Here is a 23,394-nt window from a genome sequence, read left to right as displayed (position 1 = left end):
CCTCATATGATGTATAAATTGTTATAGTATTGATTTTCTTGGGGATGGTTTTGATAGGCACCTGTAGTACAATGTTACAAACCTCCGTCCATAGTTCATCAGGCACTCTGTCTATCAGATCTAATCACTTGAATCTACTTGTCACTTCCACTGTATGTCATAAGGGATTTGATTTAGGTCATACCTGAGTGGTCTAGTGGTCTTCCCTACTTTCTTCAATTTAAGTCTAAATTTGGCAATAAGGAGTTCATGATCTGAGCCACAGTCAGCTCCCAGTCTTGTTTTTGCTGACTGTATAGAGCTTCTCTATCTTCGGCTGCAAAGAATATAATCAATCTGATTTTGGTGTTGACCATTTGGTGATGTCCATGTGTAGAGTCTTCTCTTGTGTTGTTGGAAGAGGGTGTTTGCTATGACCAGTGCGTTCTCTTGGCAAAACTGTTAGTCTTTTCCCTGCTTCATTCTGTACTCAAGGCTAAACTTGCCTGTTACTCTAGGTATCTCTTGATTTCCTACTTTTGCATTCCAGTCCCCTATAATGAAAAGGACATCTTTTTTGGTGTTAATTCTACAAGATCTTGTAGGTCATCATAGAACTGTTCAACTTCAGCTTCTTCAGCATTACTAGTTGGGGCATAGACTTGGATTACCGTGATACTGAATGGCTTGCCTTGGAAACAAACAGAGATCATTCTGTCATTTTTGAGATTGCATCAAAGTACTGCATTTCAGAGTCTTTTGTTGACTATGATGGCTATCTATTTCTTCTAAGGGATTCTTACCCACAGTAGTAGATATAATGGTCATCTGAGTTAAATTCACCCATTCCAGTCCATTTTAGTTCACTGATTCCTAAAATGTCGACTTTCACTCTTGCCATTGAAAGGTTGTTGCTGAACGAAAAGATGCTGAGATTCTTGGCCTCTGGAGGAGAAGAATTCAATCCAGGGCCAGAGATGAGGCTTGATCGCTCAGAGCTTTTGTGTAATAAAGTTTTATTAAAGTATAAAGGAGATAGAGAAAGCTTCTGACATAGGCATCAGAAGGGGCAGAAAGAGTACGCCCCTGCTAGTCTTCAGCTGGATGTTATATAGTCACTAGCAGTCTGTTAATGAAAGAAAGGAACATCATAAAACTCAGAATGGCACCAGGCCCCACACACATAAGGTGAATTTTGGGGTAATCTTGGCACCAAAAGTTTCATCCAGGGCCATAAAATGATTAACTTGAATCTTGTAGAAGGACAGATTAGCATACAAACAGTTTTGTTTACAGAGATTAGGGAAACAATATCTGAGTATAACATACTGGTTTGTCAAGTAGGTTCTGAGCCATTAGGCAGAACCTACTTGAAGACAGAGTTTGGGGTAAATGCATAGCACATTAGCATAGCTTAAGACAAACATTTTCATGAGAAAAATGCATTGGTTTGAGAATCTCAAGGTTTGAGAATAGTTAACTTCAGGTGAAACCAGGTGTCATTATGGCAACACAGTATTTTAAGAGAAACCTCCTTTTAAATTTGTATAGAGAAGAAAAAATTTCATTAGTTTGTTTTCTCCTGCTGCTTAATCGAGATAAAAATGTTTGACGCTTGCAGGCTATTTCCTCCAGTTGGAGACCCACGGCCTTCCTGCATGTTACCTTCTCACCATCTCCTGTTTGACTACTTCAAATTTACCTTGATTCGTGGACCTAACATTCCAGGTTCCTATGCAATATTGGCCACCTCATGCTAAAAGTTGACTCATTGGAAAAGACTGTGATGCTGGGAGGGATTGACGGCAGGAGGAGAAGGGGACGACCGAGGATGAGATGGCTGGATGGCATCACGGACTCGATGGACGTGAGTCTGAGTGAACTCTGGGAGATGGTGATGGACAGGGAGGCCTGGCGTGCTGCGATTCATGGGGTCACAAAGAGTTGGACACGACTGAGCGACTGAACTGACCTGATGCAATATTGTTCCCTTTACAGCATCTGACTTTACTTCCATCACAGTCACATCTGCAACTGGGTGTTGCTTTCATTTTGACTCAGCTTCTTCATTCTTTCTGGAGCTATTTCTCCCCTCTTCTCTGGTAGCATAATGAGTACCTTCCAACCTGGGGAATTCATGATAAAAGTTCATGAGAAAAGAGAAGATTCAAAAAGAATGAGAAAAGAAGAGAAGTGGGAAAAAAAGAGTTTATGAGAAAAAAAGAGACCTGGGGAGTTCATTAGAAAAAAAGAGAAGTGAAAGGCAAAGGACAAAAGGAAAGATATACCCATCTGAATGCAGAGTTCCAAAGAATAGAAAGGAGAGATAAGAAAGCCTTCCTCAGTGATCAATGCAACGAAATAGAGGAAAACAACAGAATAGGAAAGACTAGAGATCTCTTCAAGAAAATTAGAGATACCAAGGGAACATTTCATGTAAAGATGGGCTCGATAAAGGACAGAATGGTATGGACCAAACAGAAGCAGTAGATATTAAGAAGAGGTGGCAAGAATACACAGAAGAACTGTACAAAAAAGATCTTCACGACCAAGATAATTACAATGGTGTGATCACTCACCTAGAGCCAGATATCTTGGAATGTGAAGTCAAGTGGGCTTTAGGAAGCATCACTATGAACACACCTAGTGGAGGTGATGGAATTCCAATTAAGCTTTTCCAGATCCTAAAAGATGCTGCTGTGCTGTGAAAGTGCTGCACTCAATATGCCAGCAAATTTGGAAAACTCAGCAGTGGCCACAGGACTGGAAAAGGTCGGTTTTAATTCCAATCCCAAAGAAAGGCAACACCAAAGATTGTTCAAACTACTGCACAATTACACTCATCTCACATGCTAGCAAAGTAATACTCAAAGTTCTCCAAGCCAGGCTTCAACAGTACATGAAATGAGAACTTCCAGATGTTCAAGCTGGATTTAGAAAAGGCAGAGGGACCAGAAAGCAAATTTCCAACATCTGTTGGATCATAAAAAAGTGAGAGAGTTCCAGAAAAAATCTACTTCTGCTGTATTGACAATACCAAAGCCTTTGACTGTGTGGGTCACAATAAACTGTGGAAAATTCTTCAAGAGATGGGGATACCAGACCACCTGACCTGCCTCTTGAGAAATCTGTATGCAGGTGGAGAAGCAACAGTTAGAACTGGACATGGAACAACAGACTGGTTCCCAATTGGGAAAGGAATACGTCAAGGCTGTATATTGTCACCCTGCTTATTTAATTTCGATGCAGAGTACATCATGGGAAACACCGGTTTGGATGAGGCACAAGCTGGAATCAAGATTTCTGAGAGAAATATCAATAACCTCAGATATGTAGATGACACCACCCTTATGGCAGAAAGTGAAGAGGAACTCAAAAGCCTCTTGATGAAAGTGAAAGAGGAGAGTGAAAACATTGGCTTAAAGCTCAACATTCAGAAAATGAAGATCATGGCATCTGGTCCTATCACTTCATGAGAAATAGATGGGGAAACAGTGGAAACAGTGTCAGACTTTATTTTTGGGGGCTCCAAAATCACTGCAGATGGTGATTGCAGCCATGAAATTAAAAGATGCTTAATCCTGGGAAGGAAAGTTATGACCAACCTAGATAGCATATTCAAAAGCAGAGACATTACTTTGCCAAGAAAGGTCCATCTAGTCAGGGCTATGGTTTTTCCAGTGGTCATGTATGGATATGAGAGTTGGACTGTGAAGAAAGCTGAGTGTCGAAGAATTGATGCTTTTGAACTGTGGTGTTGGAGAAGACTCTTGAGAGTCCCTTGGACTGCAAGCAGATCCAACCAGTCCATTCTAAAGAAGATCAGCCCTGGGATTTCTTTGGAAGGAATGATGCTAAAGCTGTAACTCCAGTCCTTTGGCCACCTCATGTGAAGAGTTGACTCATTGGAAAAGATTCTGATGCTGGGAGGGATTGGGGGCAGGAGGAGAAGGGAACGGCAGAAGATGAGATGGCTGGATTGCTTCACCAACTCGATGGATGTGAGTTTGAGCGAACTCTGGGAGTTGGTGATGGACGGGAAGGCGTGGTGTTGCGATTCATGGGGTCGCAAAGAGTCGGACACGACTGAGCAACTGAACTGAATTGAACTGAGTCTTACATTTTAGGTCTAGAGTTCATTTTGAGTTTATTTTGAATAAAGGATAAGGAAATGTTCAAATTTCATTCTTTTAATGCACCTGTCCAGTTTTTCCAACACCGCTTCTTTCAGAGACTGCCTTTTCTCCATTGCATGTTTTTGCTTGCTTTGTTATGAATTAATTGACTATCTGTGTGTAGGTTTCTTTCTGGGCTCTCTATTCTGGCCATTGATCAGTATGTCTGGTTTTTTTTGTTTTGTTTTTCGCCATTACTGTATTGCTTTGATTTCTTACCCCAGTTCAATCCCTGGGTCAGGAAGATCTCCTGGAGAAGGGAATGGCAACCCACTCCAGTATTCTTGCCTGGGAAATCCCATGGACAGAGAAGCCTGGCGGGCTACAATCCATGGGGCCACAGAATCTGACATGACTGAGTGACTAACCTTTCTTTAGTATAGTCTGAAGTCAGGAAGCATGATACCTCCAGGTTTGTTCTTTTTTCTTAAGATTGCTTTGGCCATTTGGGATGTCCCATGGTTCTATACAAATTTTGGAATTATTTGTTCTAATTCTGTGAAAAATATCACTGATATTTTGATAGGTATTGGATTAAATTTGTAGATTGCTTTGAGTAGGCAGGATGGAAATTTTGACGATATTCTTCCAATCCATTGTCACAGGCCGTCTTTCCACATATTCATATCATGTTTATTAAGTTCCTTCACCAGTGTCTCATAGTTTTTAGAGTATAGGTCTTTCCCCGCTTTGGTTAAGTTCATTCATGGGTATTTCATTCTTTTTGATGTAGTTTTCAATGGGATTATTTTTTTGCTTTCTCTTTCACATAGTCCATTATTAGTGTATAGAAAGCGGCAGATTTGTGTATGTTAATCTTGCAGCCTGCAACTTTACCGAATTCAGTTATTAGTTTGAATTGTGTGTGTGTGTGTGTGTGTGTGTGTGTGTACTTTTAGGCTTTTCTATATATAGTATTGTATTACCTGCAAGTGAGTCAGACACAACTTAGCAACTAAACAACGCCTGCAAGTAATGAGTTTCACTTCTTTCCTTCCAATCTGGATGCCTTTTACTTATTTTGTCTGATTGCTGTGGCTAAGACTTCTAGTACTATGATAAATAGAAATGGTGAGAGTGGGCGTCCTTGTTACTGATATTAGAGGAAAGGCTTTCTTTTCTTAGCCAGTGAGTATGATGTTAGTTATGGGTTTTCATAAATGGCCTCTATTTTGCTGAGATATTTTCCCTCTATACCAACTTTGTGGAGAATGTTTATCATGGATGGGTGTTGAATTGTGTCCGATGCTTTCCCTGTGTCTACTGAGATGACCACGTGGTTTTTATCCTTCATCTTGTGAATGTGGGGTATCACGTTGATTGAGTTGCTTAAGTTGGACTATACTTGCTTTCCTGGAATAAAATCTCACTTGTTCATGGTGTATGGTCTTTTTTATGTCTGTTGAATTAAGTTTGCCAATATTTTTGTTGAGGATTCTTACATCCATATTCCTCAAAGACAGTGACTTGTACTCTCCTTTTTTGTGGTATCTGGTTCTGATATGAGGTAATGGTGGCCTTGTTGACTGAATTTGGGAGTGTTCCTTCCTCTTTAGTTTTTTGGAATAATTTGAGGAAAGGTATTAACTATCCTTTTCATATTTGGTAGAATTTTCCTGTGAATATGTCTGTTTCTGGAGTTTTTTGGAAGATTTTTGATTCCTGATTCAATTTAATTTCTAGTAATCAGTCTGTTCAGATTATCTGTTTCCTCCTGACTTAATCTTGATAGATTATAGGTTATATGTTTCTAAAGGTTTATCCCTTTGTTCTTGGTTATGCAATTTGTTGACATTTAACTATTTATAGTATTCTCCTATGGTTTTTTTCTCATATTATTTGTAATTTCTCCTCTTTTATTTCTTATTTATTTGTATCCTGTCTTTTTTTTTTTTTTTTATGAACCTAGCTGCAGGTTTATCAATTTTGTTTATTTTTCAAAAGAAAATCAGCTCTTGGTTCCCTTGATCTTTCCTGTTGTTTGATTGGTCTATAGTTTATTTATTTTCTTATTACCTTTGTTATTTTATTTCTTCTGCTTCCTCTGGGCTTTGTTCTTTTTCTGATTTGTTTAGATGCTCATTTATTTCAGATTTGTGTTGCTTCACGAAGTAGGCCTTATTGCGAAGCATTTCTCTCTTGGAAGTGCTGTTTCTGTGCCTGCAGGTTTGGGAAAGCTCTGTCTCGGGTCCATTTGTCTGAAGCTCTGCTCTGACTGTCTCTTAGGTTTCTTGGTTGAGCTGCTGATTTTTGTTAGCATGTCAGATGCGGACTAGTCTCCATGTGTTTCTGTCTTTCCCATTTTTCTTCTTATAATTGTTTTCTAGTTTCATTTGTTATGGTCAAAAGTGATACTTGATGTAACTTTTATCCTCTAAAATTTGCTGAGACTTGTTTCTAAACCTAGTACATGATCTGCCCAGGAGAGCTTTCCATGCGCACTTGAACCCAGTGTGTATTTGACTCTTTTGGATGAAATGTTCTGAAATATCTATATCAAGTTCAACTGGTCTACTATGTCATTTAGGACCAGTGTTTTCTTATTGATTTTCTGCCTGGATCTCTGCCCATTGATGTGCGTGGGATGCCAAGGTTTCTACAACTACTTCTTTGTTAATTTCTCCCTCTGTGTCTGTTAACATTTGCCTTGTATATTTAGGGGCCTGTGTATTAGGTGCATGCATGGTTACGGATGTTATATCCTCTTGTATCGACCCCCGTGTCATTACATAATGTCCTTTTTAGTCTGTTGTTATAGACTTTGACTCTAAAGTTTACTTTTCTGATACGGTTATTGCTCTCCTAGCTTTCTTTTCACATCTGTTTGCATGGAACATATTTCTCTGTCCCCACTCTCAGTCTGCATTTGTCTTTAGCTGTAGACTCTCTTGTAGGCAACATGTAGCTAGGTCTTTTCTTTTTCATCCAATCAGCTACCTTATGTGCTGTGATTGGAGAATTTAATGCATAGACATGTGAAGTGACTATTGATAGTTATGTACTTGTTGCCATTTCATTACTTATTTTCTGGTTGTCCTCTATCCTTTTTTTAAAACTGGTTTTGTGCCCTTCCAGGAAGAGAGTTCGTTATACCATTTCATCCTAGCCTTTCTGCTTGTTTATTTTGGAGTCACGCAGTCTTTTATTTGTTACTCCAATATTTCAGAAGGAGCCCTTCATTATCTCCTTCTAATGTAGGGGGATTTATGTGTTTCCTGGGCCATAAAATGGTCTTGCAATATTTTAGCAACTTTTATTTCTTTTATACACTTTTCCTGTTGAGCATTTAAGTTGTGTTTCTCTGGATGTGTTTCTGTATGTGTATGCTGTGTGCACGTGTGTGTTTACAGATGCCAACATATTAATGTTGTTTTATACACTCAATATACTTTTGCTTTACTGATCTATTTACTTGTTTCTTTCCTTACTTTCTCTTCTTGAATTGCTGGCCTTCTATACGGGATTATTTTTCTTTTGCTCAAAGAAAATCCTTTCATATTCTTTTCATGAGCATTGGCTGGTGGCTAATTCTGTCAGTTTTTGCTGACAGAAGGGTTTTATTCAATTTGACTCTAAAGGTTTGTTGGCCAAGAATTCTATTTTGGTATGGATAGGACTGAGTGTCTAACCCGTGATGTTTATTCTTTTCCTATTTAATGGTTTTCCTTGCATCATTTTATGACTTTAGTCATCAGACTTTTCTGACTCATTTTTAGCTAGGATATAAGTTTTTTAAATATGTATTTGCGTGGCTGTGCCGCACGTGGGACCCGTCTTCACTGTGGCGCGTGAGGTTTTTGTGGTGGTTGTTGCAGCATGTGATATCTGGTTCCCTGACCAGGGGTTGTACCCAGGCCCCCTGCAATGGAAGCGTGGAGTCCTAACCACTGAACCACCAGGGAAGTCTCAAGGTAATGTAATTTTCATGTCAAGTTACATACTAACATGTCTATACTAGGTTCAGTACTAACAGTTTCTAACCTAACTCCTTTACATTCTTCAAAGCTAATTATTCAAAAGATCAAAGTGATTGCTGTTCTGTTCAGTCACTCAGTCACGTCTGACTCTTTGTGACCCCATGGACTGCAGCACCCCACGTTTCCCCATCCTTCACCATCTCCCAGGGTTTGCTCAAACTCATGTCCATCAAGTCAGTGATGCCATCCGACCATCTCATCCTCTGCCATCCCCTTCAATCTTCAGTCTTCAAGACCCAGCATCAGGTTCTTTCCAACGAGTCAGCTCTTCGCATCGCGTGGCCAAAGTATTGGAGCTTCAGTTTCAGCACCAGTTCTTCCAGTGAATATTCTGGGTTGATCTCCTTTAGGATGGACTGGTTGGATCTCCTTGCAGTCCAAGGGACTCTCAAGAGTCTTCTCCAACACCACAGTTCAAAGGCATCAGTTCTTCAGCGCTCAGCCTTTTTTATTGTCCAACTCTTTCATCTATACATGACCACTGGAAAAACCATAGCCTTGACTAGACGACCTTTCCAGGCAAAGTAATGTCTCTGCTTTTTAATACACTGTCTAGGTCATTGCTTTTCTTCCAAGGAGCAGGCATCTTTTAATTTCATGGCTGCAGTCACCATCTGCAGTGATTTTGGAGCCCAAAGTGGTTAGCATCTAAGCAGTTCTCAGGTTTCCTCTCTGCCATCCCCGAGCAACACTCTGCTCTTACCTTACTCCTGTGTGATCTTCTAACTTCCTTAAACTCTACAGCTGAAGCTCCCTTTTATACTTAATTTTTCTCGGGAAAATGATACTCATTTATTTTATATTTTAAAAGTCTGCCTGTTCTTAAGCAAGCTAATAATGGAACTGTGGAATAACTTAAACAACGAAATCACATATATGAATAAAACAAAGCAAGATGATTTCAAAAGAATGAGCACATTTGGTCTATAGGTATAATATGTGAAAGCAAATATTTTGAGTTTATTAAAATAGTACTGTCTTGTCTGAATACTCTGTACACAATATATCTTTATAGGTTTAATTTTACAGTAGAACATAAGCATTATATAATCAAGGTTTTCTTTCCTTTTCTTTGGCCCTATAATGGCAACACATTTACAGAAATAAGATAAAAAGGTTAATTACTTATTCCTAAATATCCTCAGTTTTAAAAAATCAGTCACTGATTCCCGCATTCTATTGAACCGCGTGCATTACTGACCTGGTGCTTCCCCGGGGCCCATACGGTCTAGCATCTGCCTGCAGTGTAGGACGCCTCCATTCGATCCCTGGAAAAGGGCGGCTCCCCACTCCAGTATTCTTGGGGTTTCCCCGGTGACTCGGACAGTAAAGAATCTGCCTGTAATGAGGGAAACCCTGGTTCGATCTCTGGGTCGTGATGATCCCCCGGAAAATGGAATGGAAACCCACTCCAGTATTCTTGCCTGGAGAATCGCATGGACCGAGGAGCCTGGCGGGCTACCATCCATGGGGTCCCAAACAGTGGACAGTCCACAGGTCACAAAGTGCTGGACACGACTGAGTGACTATCCCTTTCACTTCACCTTCACTTTGGGGAACAAATTCTGTAGTGTAAAATAGAAACTTACTTCTACAAGTGGTAAAACTTCTGTTAGTCTTCAGATCTTTCCTCACTGCTCAACGTGAACAGAGAACATATCAAAAAAGCCCCAAAACAAAACTATACAATAAAGGCTTGCACCTCAGATGCTTTGATCTAAAACGTTTATCCCACTCTTATTTCAGTTAATGCAGACAAGTGTGATTATAGAAAGCCTTTGCTTATTCTTTCCTTCCTAATCCCTTGCTCCCAGATACTTGCTTCATGAAAGGTAATCATCATATTACCTACACAGGGTGAATCACAGTGTTAATTATAGGCTACGTTAGAGTGGGAAGGATTTATTTCAGAAGGATTGATGATACTTGTATATTTATGGAATTAAGAGAGATTTTATCTTTTTACACTTTAAAAATATATATGCAATTCATATGATAATCTACTGAATTCAATAATTTAAGGTTTATATTTAATACCTGAATTTATTACATCACTGGTAAATCCTTTACTGTGTTATGTACTTTCATGTCTTGCTTTTTTTTTTAATCCATAATAACATTCTATCATCTGTAATTCTTTTCATATCTGTTCACAAACTTTGATGCTTAATGGAGGTTAGATGAGAAGTGAGATATTTAGTAGCATATTTGAAGTGAAAAACATTTCTAAATAGATCCCTAAACATGAGCCCTTTATCTGACAAATTCAATATAAACCCAACTGTTGCCTGAGTATTTGGGAAAGAAATCAAAAACTGTCATATACTCACAGTGGCATAATAAACAAATGTTAATTGATGTGCTTTGTTTGAAATACTTCCAGGGAGACTTGCAATGAGCAAGGCTCCGCTGTATAGGCAATTCAGCAGCATATGCTGGCAAGTCTAGGAAAAGTCATCGTGTGTAAATGCTTTCTGCCATCTGTTACATGACCCAAAATATCAGAAGGAAACATGTATAGCTGAAATGGATGCACGGCTTTATTCAGAGTACCTTTGACTCATTAGGTAAGCACTTGGTGGTTAACATTTCATGGTGAGATCTTTAAAATAAAATTTGTTTTTATTCTTAATGACATTTCCATGCTCCTGATGCGCTCTATAGAGCAGCAAAGCAGAACAACAGCAGTGTTTGTCTCTGTTCTCTCAGTACCTCTCTTTCTCTTCCCCCACATGTGGTTCTTCTGACATAAATGGAAACTCTTGAGTGGGGAGACGAAGATGCATTTTTGGAAGCGTATAGTTTCCTTAAATCCTTATCAATAGGATTCCAGTGAAACAGACACATTGTTTTCAGAAAACAAAAATATTTGTAGAGTTTTTACAATGCGCCAGCTGCTGTGCTAAGTATCTTACCTAATGTAACTCACCTAGACCTCATAATTCCCACCACCATCACCACTCACACAGGTGAGGACCTGAGTCTGAGCAAGATCAAAATGAGTGAGCACTGGTGGATGCGCCTGTGAGCTGAACCCACGGCTTCCGTGTCCTCCTGCCCCTAAAATTAGAATCAAGAAACTCGCATTTATTGAAGGACTTCTGTGTGTCAGACACTACGCTAGAAAATACATTCAGTTCTTGTGTTTAACTTTTACAGGCGCCCGGGGAGGAGAGGAGTGTTATCATTCCATTTTAAGAATGGAGAAACATGCGCAGAGAGGCTAAGTAACCTGTGCAAGGCCACTCACTTTGTAAAGTGGGAAATGGACACTCCCATCTGGTCCTCTTCTTAATCCACTGCAATAGTGGATTCTAGACTTTAATACATTTAGGAGCATGGCCTGAAATTCTCTATTTACAGCATGCCCGTCAGTTCAGTTCAGTCACTCAGTCGGGGCCGGCTCTTTGCGACCCCACGAATCGCAGCACTCCAGACCTCCCTGTCCATCCCCAACTCCCGGAGTTCACTCAGACTCACATCCATCGAGTCCGTGATGCCATCCAGCCATCTCATCCGCGGTCATCCCCTTCTCCTCCTGCCCCCAATCCCTCCCAGCATCAGAGTCTTTTCCAATGAGTCAACTCTTCTCATGAGGTGGCCAAAGTGCTGGAGTTTCAGCTTTTGCATCATTCCTTCCAATGAACACCCAGGGTTGATCTCCTTCAGAATGGACTGGTTGGATCTCCTTGCAGTCCAAGGGACTCTCAAGAGTCTTCTCCAACACCACAGTTCAAAAGCATCAATTCTTCGGTGCTCAGCCTTCTTCACAGTCCAACTCTCACATCCATACATGACCACAGGAAAAACCATAGCCTTGACTAGACGGACCTTAGTCGGCAAAGCAATGTCTCTGCTTTTCAACATGCTATCTAGGTTGGTCATAACTTTTCTTTCAAGAAGTAAGCATCTTTTAATTTCACGGCTGCAGTCACCATCTGCAATGATTTTGGAGCCCCAAAAAATAAAGTCTGACACTGTTTCCACTATTTCCCCATTTATTTCCCATGAAGTGATGGGATCGGATGCCATGATCTTCGTTTTCTGAATGTTGAGCTTTAAGCCAACTTTTTCACTCTCCTCTTTCACTTTTATCAAGAGGCTTTTGAGTTCCTCTTCACTTTCTTCCATAAGGGTGGTGTCATCTGCATATCTGAGGTGATTGATATTTCTCCTGGCAATCTTGATTCCAGCTTGTGCTTCTTCCAGCCCAGCGTTTCTCATGATGTACTCTGCATAGAAGTTAAATAAGCAAGGTGACAATATACAGCCTTGACGTACTCCTTTTCCTATTTGGAACCAGTCTGTTGTGCCATGTCCAGTTCTAACTGTTGCTTCCTGACCTGCATACAGATTTCTCAAGAGGCAAGTCAGGCGGTCTGGTATTCCCATCTCTTTCAGAATTTTCCACAGTTTATTGTGATCCACACAGTCAAAGGCTTTGGCATAGTCAATAAGGCAGAAATAGATGTTTTTCTGGAACTCTCTTGCTTTTTTGATGATCCAGCAGATGTTGGCAATTTGATCCCTGGTTCTTCTGCCTTTTCTAAAACCAGCTTGAACATCTGGAAGTTCACGGTTCATATATCACTGAAGTCTGGCTTGGAGAATTTTGAGCATTACTTTACTAGGCATGACAATAATCATGGTCTGAGGACCACAGGTTTAGTAACTGCCATCCTCCTTTGTGAGATTTTATAACTCCTGGAGGAAATAATCTTTGAGACCACCTGTGAGTCACTTTCATTTGCATTTTGAACTTTGAAGAAAAAGTATATATTTTTTCACAAATAAGTTAAATGTTCTCAGCTCTGAGTCTATTTAAGGATAAGTGGAGGCCAAAGGCGGAGAGGAAGAGATGGAGAGAGCACGTGCTGCCGACTCTGCCGCAGAGCCGCAGCACCCTTCTTCTTTCCCTTTTATTCTCTCACATCAAGGGTAGTGTGAATTAGCTTGAATTTTAGTGTGTTTACTACAGTTCCATAAATACTGATGGAAAATGCAGAATGCTGGACAGGATTTTATTTTCTTTTGTGTTGCTACTACATCACAATTCTTTGGGTAATTTCACCTGCTCTGAGTTATCCATCTTCTTGCCAGCCTAAATGAATCATGATTTTTCCCATCATTATGCCCAAAATAAAGACAGAAGGATGAAAATCTGACCTTGCATGTGGCTACAATCTGTGTGTGAGAGAAATATTCTTCAGGAGTACCACTTTTCCTATTTTAATACTAAATCAGTAAAATTAGCATAGGTAATCAAAAATTGCCATGTTTCTTAATAAAATGTATCAAGTTTCAACAATGCAATAGGAAGAATCCTGAATTTTAAAGCCTACATGGCATTGTTAAACAATAGAGACACATGATAAGGATGTTAATGTATAAAGATGGAATTTGGGGTAATACTCACTGGTAGATGAAATAGTAATTTCGTGATTTTGGAGTCTGCTGTGAAAAGTGGTCATTAATATTTTGGGTAAGTTTACTTCTAGGATGTATAGATTTCACATTAATGCATCATTGGCATAAATAAATTCAGCCTCTGAATTTTAAAATGAGAATAATAGGTCTTCCCTGGTGGCCGTGTGGGTGAGACTTTGCACTTCCAATGCTAGGGCATGGGTTCGATCCCTGGTCTGGGAACTAAGATCCCACATGCTCTGCATTGTGGTCAAAAAAAAGAAAAAGAGAAAAAACAGGATAATAGCTCAAGAAGAAAGCAGATTCTTTAGAGATTACTCCGGAAGTATAATCATAATCCTATTTGATAAATTTGGTAATATAAAAGTGACTATTAACCTGTCTTTGGCTGAAGAGGGTGAATCAAGGCTTCTCTAGGTTGGTGGTGGGAGCAGCTCATGAAAGCCCGAGCATCGCGTCTGTCTTGGGGCACCCCCGAAAGCACTGGTGCCTGTTGAGCATCTCCCTGTTGGCTGCACAGGCCATCTCTGTTGCCTAAGTGAACCCTCACAAAGCTCTAAGCAGTGGCTATTGTTCTCTCTACATCACAGGAAAAACACGGTGGAACCAAACTGAACCCAAAGCGTAGACCAGGAGAGGTTAGCCACTTTCTGCAAGTGGCATCCTTGATACCTAGACCTGATTTCAGATCTTTCTAACTGCAAAGTCCACCTTCTTTGCTGACTTCTTCCTGCAGGAAAACAAACAAAACCTTTTACAGATAAGGCCAGTATGCTTTTGACCAGTATTTGACACTACATTTCCATAAATTGAATGCCTTGGAAATCACTGAGGAAGGAAAACTGACCTGAGCTTTCAAGTAGGGAATCACGGTGGAGACTGCGGCACTGTCTTCATGCTGCTCTGAGAGGGACCTGGCCTCTGGGTCTGTGACCCGTCCAGGAGGGAAAGAAAGCAAAGCGCAGCCAGGCGAGATGGGGTGAGAAGGGCGTGCAGATTCCGTGACGCTCAGCAATGCTCCCCTGGAAACGAGGTAGCTACCTGAAATCATGTGGTGAGAAGACACGATTTTTGTTGGTTTGTTCATTCACTCAGACATGTATTCATTCATGTTCTCTTAGCAACGGAAGAGCTTAGTCACATGTTTGTGCAACTCTATGGTGTTCTTGATTTTGAACTACCTTTTCTTATGAAAAAATTAATCCACAGACACGGAGCAGAATAAATAGCCCAGGTATTGTGATTACCATTTTATCGATGGGACACGCAGACTTTGAGACCTTGAATAATGTCCTAAAAATCATAACAGCTCCCGAGTGTCCTAGGCACACTTAACTGCTTGTTTCGATTTGAATGCTCTTTCCATGAGCTTGACCTGGTTAATAAGCAAGATACGCAAGTGGGAATAGTATAAACCGAGCAGTATACTGATTTTGACATCCGGAGATAATGGAAATCAAAGATATTTAAGAGTAGGTATATATCAGTAAAGGCTGCTGATAATGCTCTTTTTCTGAAATAGTGAAAATATAGCCCTCTTTTTAAAGGTCAGCGTTGACTTTCTAGCACTTCGAGGCCGCTTTGAGTCTTCATTTCATCATTTACATGCTTACATGCTTGCATGATTTTCACCACGTCCTTTTTACGTGTGTTTTGCCTGTTATTCTTTCTTATCCTTTCAGTCTTATGTATTATTTACTTTGCCTTTTTCTGTTTTCCTCACTGCTTTAAACCTTTACGTTTTCAGTCTTTATCATAAGATTGTTCTCATTTTTTCCACTGTAATTTTGTCTAGATAATGAAATCATTCAGTCATGTCAGACCCTTTGGACTGTAACCCACCAGGCTTCTCTGTCCATGGGATTATTCAGGCAAAAAATACTGGAGTGGGTTGTCATTTCCTCCTCCAGGGGATCTTCCTGACCCAGGGACTGAACCTGTGTCCCCTGTGTCTCCTGCATTGCAGGCAGATTCTTTACCCACTGAGCCATCAGGGAAGCTGAGATAATGCAATCAGTTCAGTTAAGTTCAGTCGCTCAGTCGTGTCCGACTCTTTGCTACCCCATGAATCGCAGCACTCCAGGCCTTCCTGTCCATCACCATCTCCCAGAATTCACTCAGACTCGCATCCGTCGAGTCCGTGATGCCATCCAGCCATCTCATCCTCTGTCATCCGCTTCTCCTCCTGCCCCCAATCCCTCCCAGCATCAGAGTCTTTTCCAATGAGTCAACTCTTCACATGAGGTGGCCAGAGGACTGGAGTTTCAGCTTTAGCATCATTCCTTCCAATGAAATCCCAGGACTGATCTCCTTTAGAATGAACTGGTTGGATCTCCTTGCAGTCCAAGGGACTCTCAAGAGTCTTCTCCAACACCACACTTCAAAAGCATCAATTCTTCAGTGCTCAGCTTTCTTCACAGTTCAACTCTCACACCCATACAGGACCACTGGAAAAACCATAGCCTTGACTAGACGGACCTTAGTCGGCAAAGTAATGTCTCTGCTTTTGAATATGCTATCTAGGTTGGTCATAACTTTCCTTCCCAGGAGTAAGCGTCTTTTAATTTCATGGCTGCAGTCACCATCTGCAGTGATTTTGGAGCCCCCAAAAATAAAGTCTGACACTGTTTCCACTGTTTCCCCATCTATTTCCCATGAAGTGATGGGACCGGATGCCATGATCTTCGTTTTCTGAATGTTGAGCTTTAAGCCAACTTTTTCACTCTCCACTAATAGTTAGTCTTTAAATAGTAACTTCACTGTGCTAGCCCTAATCTTGGAATCCTAAAGAGGTTATTCAGATGTTCATACGAAGAAAAACATTTTTCATTCTTCATTTTCTACCATAGGATCTACAGATATTTAAAATGAATCCTGAGTGACTAGCAATGAGCTGCCCGAAGATGGATAATATTAAATAAAACTGTAAAAACAAATAAAAGGAGGCAGTACCTAACTTAGTTATGAGAAAGAGTTTTTAATATTAACATATTGTGAACACTAAAAAACATAATACATGACATTGTGAAACTTACATCTTCGTTTATTTGAAGAAAATGTACCTTTAGCTGTTTCAGAAGAAGGTATAATTAAAAATCAGTCATGGATATTATTGGACATAAATAAGAAAATTCCAAAAATTGCTCTTACCTGAATAAAAATTGCTAGATATTCTGGAGTTTGTGTGTGTGTGTGTGTGTGTGTTTCTGTATTAGGACATAATTCAATATAAATCTAAACCCTGCAACATTTCCAATACAAGCGAACTATAAAGCCCTTTTTGTATTTTACTTAACTAAGATTTCATGCTATAGAAATTTTCTGTTGACTTCAAGGAAAGTTTAGATTACACAGAGAGAAATGAAAGTCTGACCTAATAAAACATTTGTATTACCAATGCTTCAACTGATTGCTTACTTTCTTGTTAAGTAAGTATTATAAATGCTTATGAAACTCTTGTATGGGAAGTATATAGATTTAAAATAGAAATTATATCATTACATTTAAAAAATTTCAAGACCAATTTCCTTCATGCTTAATAGGTTTTTTTTGGTTGAAAATTCTTCCTATGATTTTTAAAATCTTTTGAGAAAATGCATTTTTCTCCTTTAAAGCTTATTTTTATTTAATAGGAAGAATATTTCTTTCCTAGTCAAAGAAAATAAATATATATTTTACCTTTTATTTAATAACACATTATTTTTTCTCTCATTTAATTCTTTGTCGTTACTTTTTTTTTCTTTCTTTAAACAGGCAGAGATAAATGACCCAACTGATCCTTTCACAAGTTATAGTACAAAAGTTTCATCAAATATAGGGGATGAAAGTTTCTCCAAATATATAGGCTGGAGAATTGCCAGTGTGCTTTCCAAGCTGTTCTTCCCTTCCATGGATGCCTGTATTCTTTCTCTGAAAAGACCAGTGATGAAACGGTATCAAAGGAGAGATGTGAACAAAACGCAGGATTCCATGAAGAAGAGAGTTCTACGTTTTACTGTAAGGTAAGGTGATGCAATATTCAAAATATTTCCGTTATTCTAACATAACATTTTGGAATCCTATGAATTTCCCATAATCATGTGCCACTTTATATAACTCAGTTTTCCTTTTTGATTCAAATCCTGGCTTCATCACCTTCTAGATATTTTATCTAGATATTTTATCATGAGCAAGTATTCCTTTCTCAGAAAGTGTTTCCTCGTGCTTAAAATAGGTATTATTGTGTAATATAAATCAGTTTTATTAAAGTGAAAGCTTCTCTTCCATAGTGACCTACATTTGCCTAGTTTACCCCTATTTCTCCCTATTATAACCACTGTGTATCCTTCCAAGGTCTATAAATTATTAATATAAGAAATGATGAGTACATTTTAAATTTTCTCTCCATTTTTGATTGTGGTTTATGGATTTCTTAAGTCTGTTTAGGAAAATTCTTTCCATTTTGAGATTAAAATATTGTCATATTTCTCCTAGTGTTTCTTTTTCCGTTTAAAAAAAAATGCCTTGCCGAGGTATGCCTGACGTGCAAATGTGATGCTTCCAAATTGGCAGGGATGCAGCTGGAACCCATTCTAGCACTTGCGCCGTAAGTCTGTTCATCACCTCAAAAGTTTTCTTCTATTTTTTTTGTTATTCTTCTTAAAAATAATTATTTTCAAGGTGCATTTGAATTTTAGTTAGAAATTTTTGTTTTAACAAAAATTGTTAACATTTCAGTAACATTCCTTGTGGCCACCGTGTCCTAAGCATGGTTTCAACTGCAGACAAACTTGTGGAGACGCTACAGGGCGCCCTGCCCTACTTTGATAAATCAGTATCTGAGTGAAAATGGACGGGGTGATGATGGTACTTCGTGTGATACCAGAGTTTCTAGTGTTATCATTTTATGAAAATTGATGCCTTGATATTAATTCCAGTTAAGCTACACTTACAAATAGCATTTGAGAGTGCTCTGACATTTAAACATGGATTACGGTTTGTACTCCCCGATTTAGGCTCTGACATTTTTATTAACAGCTCTAGTTTCCTTCCACTGGTCTATATTTTCTATATTTTCAGACATGTTTTAATGATGTGAAAGTAAGTCGAAGTGGTGGTGATGTAGCAGAGAGAATATTAAAATAGCATATCTTTCCAGTACTTTAACAGACATTGAGCTGTGGGAGTGTCTTCCTCTCAATTTTAGGAGTGGGGTATGGCATCTTCTAGCACTCTTAAGGATTTATTTTGGACACTTTAATCATGTGAATTTTTTTTTTTTTTGGTATGTGATGTGAAGTGTTGATCCGTGTGGTTATTTAACGTCCCAACAATGTTTTTTGAGTAATCTATCTGCCGTCAACATTTTTCCTGATGTTAAATCTCTATAAAATATGAAATGCCCATTTCTTTCCTTTTTCTATATTCTAAAGTAATTTTAAAATTACTTTAAAGGATAGTGAAGAACAGTGAGGGGAAAGGAAGAGACAGTGAAAAGGCGGATGGGGATGCGCCCGCTGGGACACAGTAAGGAAGGGGCTAGAGAGACAGGGAAGCCTGTTGGGGATGCTTAAAAGGGCCGAACCGAGAAATGAAGAGTAGGAGCAGGAAGGAAGGGGAAAGAGGTCGAAAGCAAACGGAGAAGATGCAAGTAAGGGGCGAGCTGCGCTGAGGCTGGAAAGCACAGCGGGGGCAGATGCGGCGGGCTGGGGACCGGGAGGAGGCTCCGCCGAGTCAGAGACGGAGACGGGAGACGGGGGGCTGCGTTAGGGCCCCGGAGCCCGTGGGCACCGCAGGACTGGGGCGTGCGGTGTTCTCAGAGCCCGCCGTTCACTACACAAGTGAGACTCATTCACCACTGACCTGTGGAAAAACCATCTCCTTTGTGCATTTTTATTTTTCCACAGCTCATTACAGCCTCTAAAAATCAGAGTCTCTGACTAAGAATGAGAGCTGAGCTGCCCTCTAGCAGAGGCCCCTCAGGTTGGCACAGGGTGCCCCTCACTTCGCACCCTTCTTGCGATGGAGCACGGCACAGCGCCGCCTGTAGCTGTGCCTATTGCCAGCTCCAGTTAGGGGTGAGCTCGTCCCGGGTGCAGCAGATGTGAGCGGAGCAGGACTGTAGCTCAGTGACTGCAAGACGAAGGCTAGGTCAGGCCCGGTTGAGTAGTCTTTACTGTCTATTAGGGGTATGGATGGACCTGCTTGTAAAGAAGTGGCTGAAAAACAAGTTTAACTCTTAGCCACGAAAAGACTCTGATGCTGGGAGGGATTGGGGGCAGGAGGAGAAGGGGACGACCGAGGATGAGATGGCTGGATGGCATCACCGAGTCGATGGACGTGAGTCTGGGTGAACTCCGGGAGATGGTGATGGACAGGGAGGCCTGGCGTGCTGCGATTCATGGGGTCGCAAAGAGTCGGACACGACTGAGCGACTGAACTGAACTGAACTATGCGTTGAAAAAATGGCTCTGGCCCACTAGACATTACCCACGGGCAATGTCGTTTCTCCCATTTGCTTGATTCTCCATTGAGTCAGCAGTTACGTGGCAATAGTTCCTATTTCACCACCTCCTCCCGCGTTCCGGTCCGCAGACAGGAGTTAATGCAATCACCGTCCTGTAGGTCAATCACAAAGACAACAGTTTGCAGCCCACTGTATCCTTAGCTCGTTTTCACCTTTTGAGAGGCCTTCTTGCAGAGTCCTATCATCCGTTCCTCACCAAGTACTCCTAGAAATCTCCATTTTGTGTGTTCATCAAATAGCAATGTGTAAGAAGGCCGACATTTCACGACTCCTATGGAAGACCGGGCACGTCTAAGAGGTAGGAAGGTGGGAAATTTACAAGCGTATGTTTCTGTATTGCTCTGGAGTCCTAAAGTATACTTATTTCAGTGTGAATGTTTATTGGTAAGGAGAAGATAGGAGTTTCCTTATTGCTGACCTATAATTTATTTCCTAAAATATTTTTCCTCACTTGTGTTCTTAGCCTGTAAAATTCTCTCTAAATGGGAATTCTTTGTTTATATGTTTATAAAGATATATGTATTGCTTTGAATGATATAGATTTAACTTCTTTCCTTTACAAAATTTTTCAAAAGAACATTCATTGTTTTCCTTCTGTCCATTAAATTTGGGAGGTTTTGCTTTTTCATGGTACATGCTGTTCTTCCCCTCAGCATTTTATAAAAAATGAGAAAATCATTATGTTTCTTTACTACAAAAACAGCAGCCCCAAACCGAGGCATAGATGCTTCGACTTCAAAACATTGTTGTTGTTTTTTCTCCCTTTTCTTTCTTTGTCAGTAAAACTATCTTCAATCTACCTTAAGGCTGAGAATTCAGAACTCTGAAGATCAAATTTTCAAAAACCAGTCTCTACATTTATACTTTTTGGCTTCTGAGGTTTCTTGGAGGTGTGTTTTCTAAGCTTCTGCCTTGAATCCCTAAAAATTCACAAACAAGTAATTATTTGCACTCATGTAAAGACTAGGAGAATATTAACACTTTATCTATGATTAGGCTTAGTTTGCTCACTAATTTTATATCAGAAGATTTCATTCATAAGACCCACACCTGGAAGAGAGCCCAGATGAAACTCACAAGAACGGGCTGAGAATATCCATAGGTATACAGGCAGGACATTTTACATAGCTGACTTCCTCAACAGAGCAGTCCTTCCAAAGGCTACTGCGTTTCCTCTGCAGCCTCCTTTATTAAAGGAGCCAGTTCCAAGGTAGGGGACTCAGAGGAGCTAACATTTACTGAATGGAGACAAGGTGGGGGGAAAGAAGGGTACTGCAATGTCGCATTGGAGAGGCTTTACTGGAGAGACCAGTAAAGACACTTCAGAGTCCCTTGGACTGCAAGGAGATCCAACCAATCCACCCTAAAGGAAATCAGTCTTGAGTGTTCATTGGACGGACTGATGTTGAAGCTGAAACCCCAATATTTTGGCCACCTGATGTGAAGAACTGACTCATTGGAAAAGACTCTGACTCTGGGAAAGATTGAAGGAGGGAGGAGAAGGGGATGAAAGAGGATGAGATGGTTGGATGGCATCACCGACTCAATGGACATGAGTTAGTTTGAGTAAGCTCTGGGGATTGGTGATGGACAGGGAGGCCTGGCGTGCTGCGGTCCGTGGGGTCATGAAGAGTCGGACACGACTGAGTGACTAGACTGACTGAACTGGAGAGACCAGTGGTGAGCAGCACAAAGGGGCAGCTGGTCCCCATCTCTCACTGTCCCCGGGAGGGATGCCGAGTCTGGGGAAGCAACTGGACGTTCGACCGGATTTGCATTTTGTGGGGAGAGACACTGAGTGACTGGTGCTCTACCTTTTAATATAAGGATGAAAATTAGCTTCTCAAGGAAGAGATAAACATTTGGGTTCAGTTGCCAAGTCTCTGAGGTGGCCATGCACATGTGTATGCTAAGTCACTTCAGTTGTGTTTGAATCTGTGCGACCCCATGGACTGTAGCCCCCCAGGCTGCTCTGAATCCCCCCATGGGATTCTCCAGGCAAGAATACTGGAGTGGATTACCATGCCCTCCTCCACCGGATCTTCCCGACCCAGGGACTGAACCCGGGCCTCTTACATCGCCTGCATTGGCAGGCGGAGTCTTTACCACTAGCATCACCTGGGAAGTCCTTGAGGTGGCCATCAGCTGGAAATGTCAGGTGCTTAGGACTTGGGCCCTTGGGAAGTGCTCTTAATCGTTGTGATAGGAGGCCATCTGGCTCCTCAGGAGTTGGATGTACAGGGTGGGAGACTTAGAATCCCTAGTTCTAGTAGACAAGTTGCCAGACTATTCAGGATGAATCTCCAGTGTGAAAGCTAGGCACACTGCTTGCCTCCCTAGCTGAGTGCATTTTATAAACAAGGCACCATGCTAAGCAGTACCCTTAGATGTAGACAGGATTGTTATATCCATTTTATATATCGTTAAAATCTCCATTTTGGAGACATGATTACTGGGAGATTAAGGAATTTGCCCATTTACGTATAACTGTTAAGTGCTAAAGTCTGAACTTAAACGAATGCATTTAGACTCCTGAGTCTACTGTGTGGATTTCTTCCCCTTGTGTGGACTTATTTCGTCTGATGGCAAACCCTTGAGCTGTTGTTAAAACAGCGACAGAAACAAAAAACTTATCTTGTCATAAGAAAAGACTTATAAGAAAAGTCGTAAGTCATAAGAAAAGACTTATGAATCTGTTTTTCAATTTCTGTACTTGGTTTTCAGCACTTGACTTTGATTGAGGAGCATTTTTAAATTATCATTTCCTTAGCTGTGTGGGGTCACTGTTGCTGCACTGGGCCGTCTTTAGCTGGGGCGGGCGGGGTGTGCTCTGGGTGCGCGCGGGCCTCTCTGCAGAGGCTTCTCCCGCTGCAGAGCCAGGCTCGCGGCCATGGGCGTGGACAGCTGCGGCTAGAGACTCCAGAGTGCTGGCTCAGTAGTTGTGCCGAGCTTCGCTGCCCTGCGGCTTGTGAGGTTTTGCAAGATGAGGGATCACACCTGTGCCCCCTGCATTGCAAGGCAGATTCTTAACCACTGGGCCACCAGGGAGGCCCTAAGGAACATTTGCTTCTTCCTGTGCCCTGCATCTCTCTAGCTTAGTATTAGGAAATCTGTGTCAAAGAGGAGTTTTCTATTAATTAGTATGATATTTGGCTAAAGCCAATGGAGGAAAATTATAAAATTAATCAAATATATTAGCAATATATTTGTATATTAATTTATTTTATTGATTTATATATTTATATATTATATAAATATAATCCAATAATTATTATGTAAATAAATATATAATATATATTTTATTTTTTTTTTTGAGAGAGAGAGAGGGAGA

At 40.6% G+C, this 23,394-nt stretch overlaps 1 protein-coding gene across 1 annotated transcript in view; it reads left to right on the top strand.

The window, feature by feature from the left end:
* TMEM232 (transmembrane protein 232) overlaps positions 1 to 23,394 on the top strand; it is a 252,399-nt gene that overhangs the window by 117,754 nt on the left and 111,251 nt on the right. Inside the window, exon 11 of the mRNA XM_052643924.1 lies at positions 17,312 to 17,559. Within this exon, the coding sequence (XP_052499884.1) occupies positions 17,312 to 17,559 (248 nt within the window). The remainder of the gene's footprint in view (positions 1 to 17,311; positions 17,560 to 23,394) is intronic.

This window comes from Budorcas taxicolor, chromosome 7, assembly GCF_023091745.1.
Source record: "Budorcas taxicolor isolate Tak-1 chromosome 7, Takin1.1, whole genome shotgun sequence".
Lineage (NCBI taxonomy): Eukaryota > Metazoa > Chordata > Mammalia > Artiodactyla > Bovidae > Budorcas > Budorcas taxicolor.
This window is presented reverse-complemented; position numbering and strand designations above follow the sequence as displayed.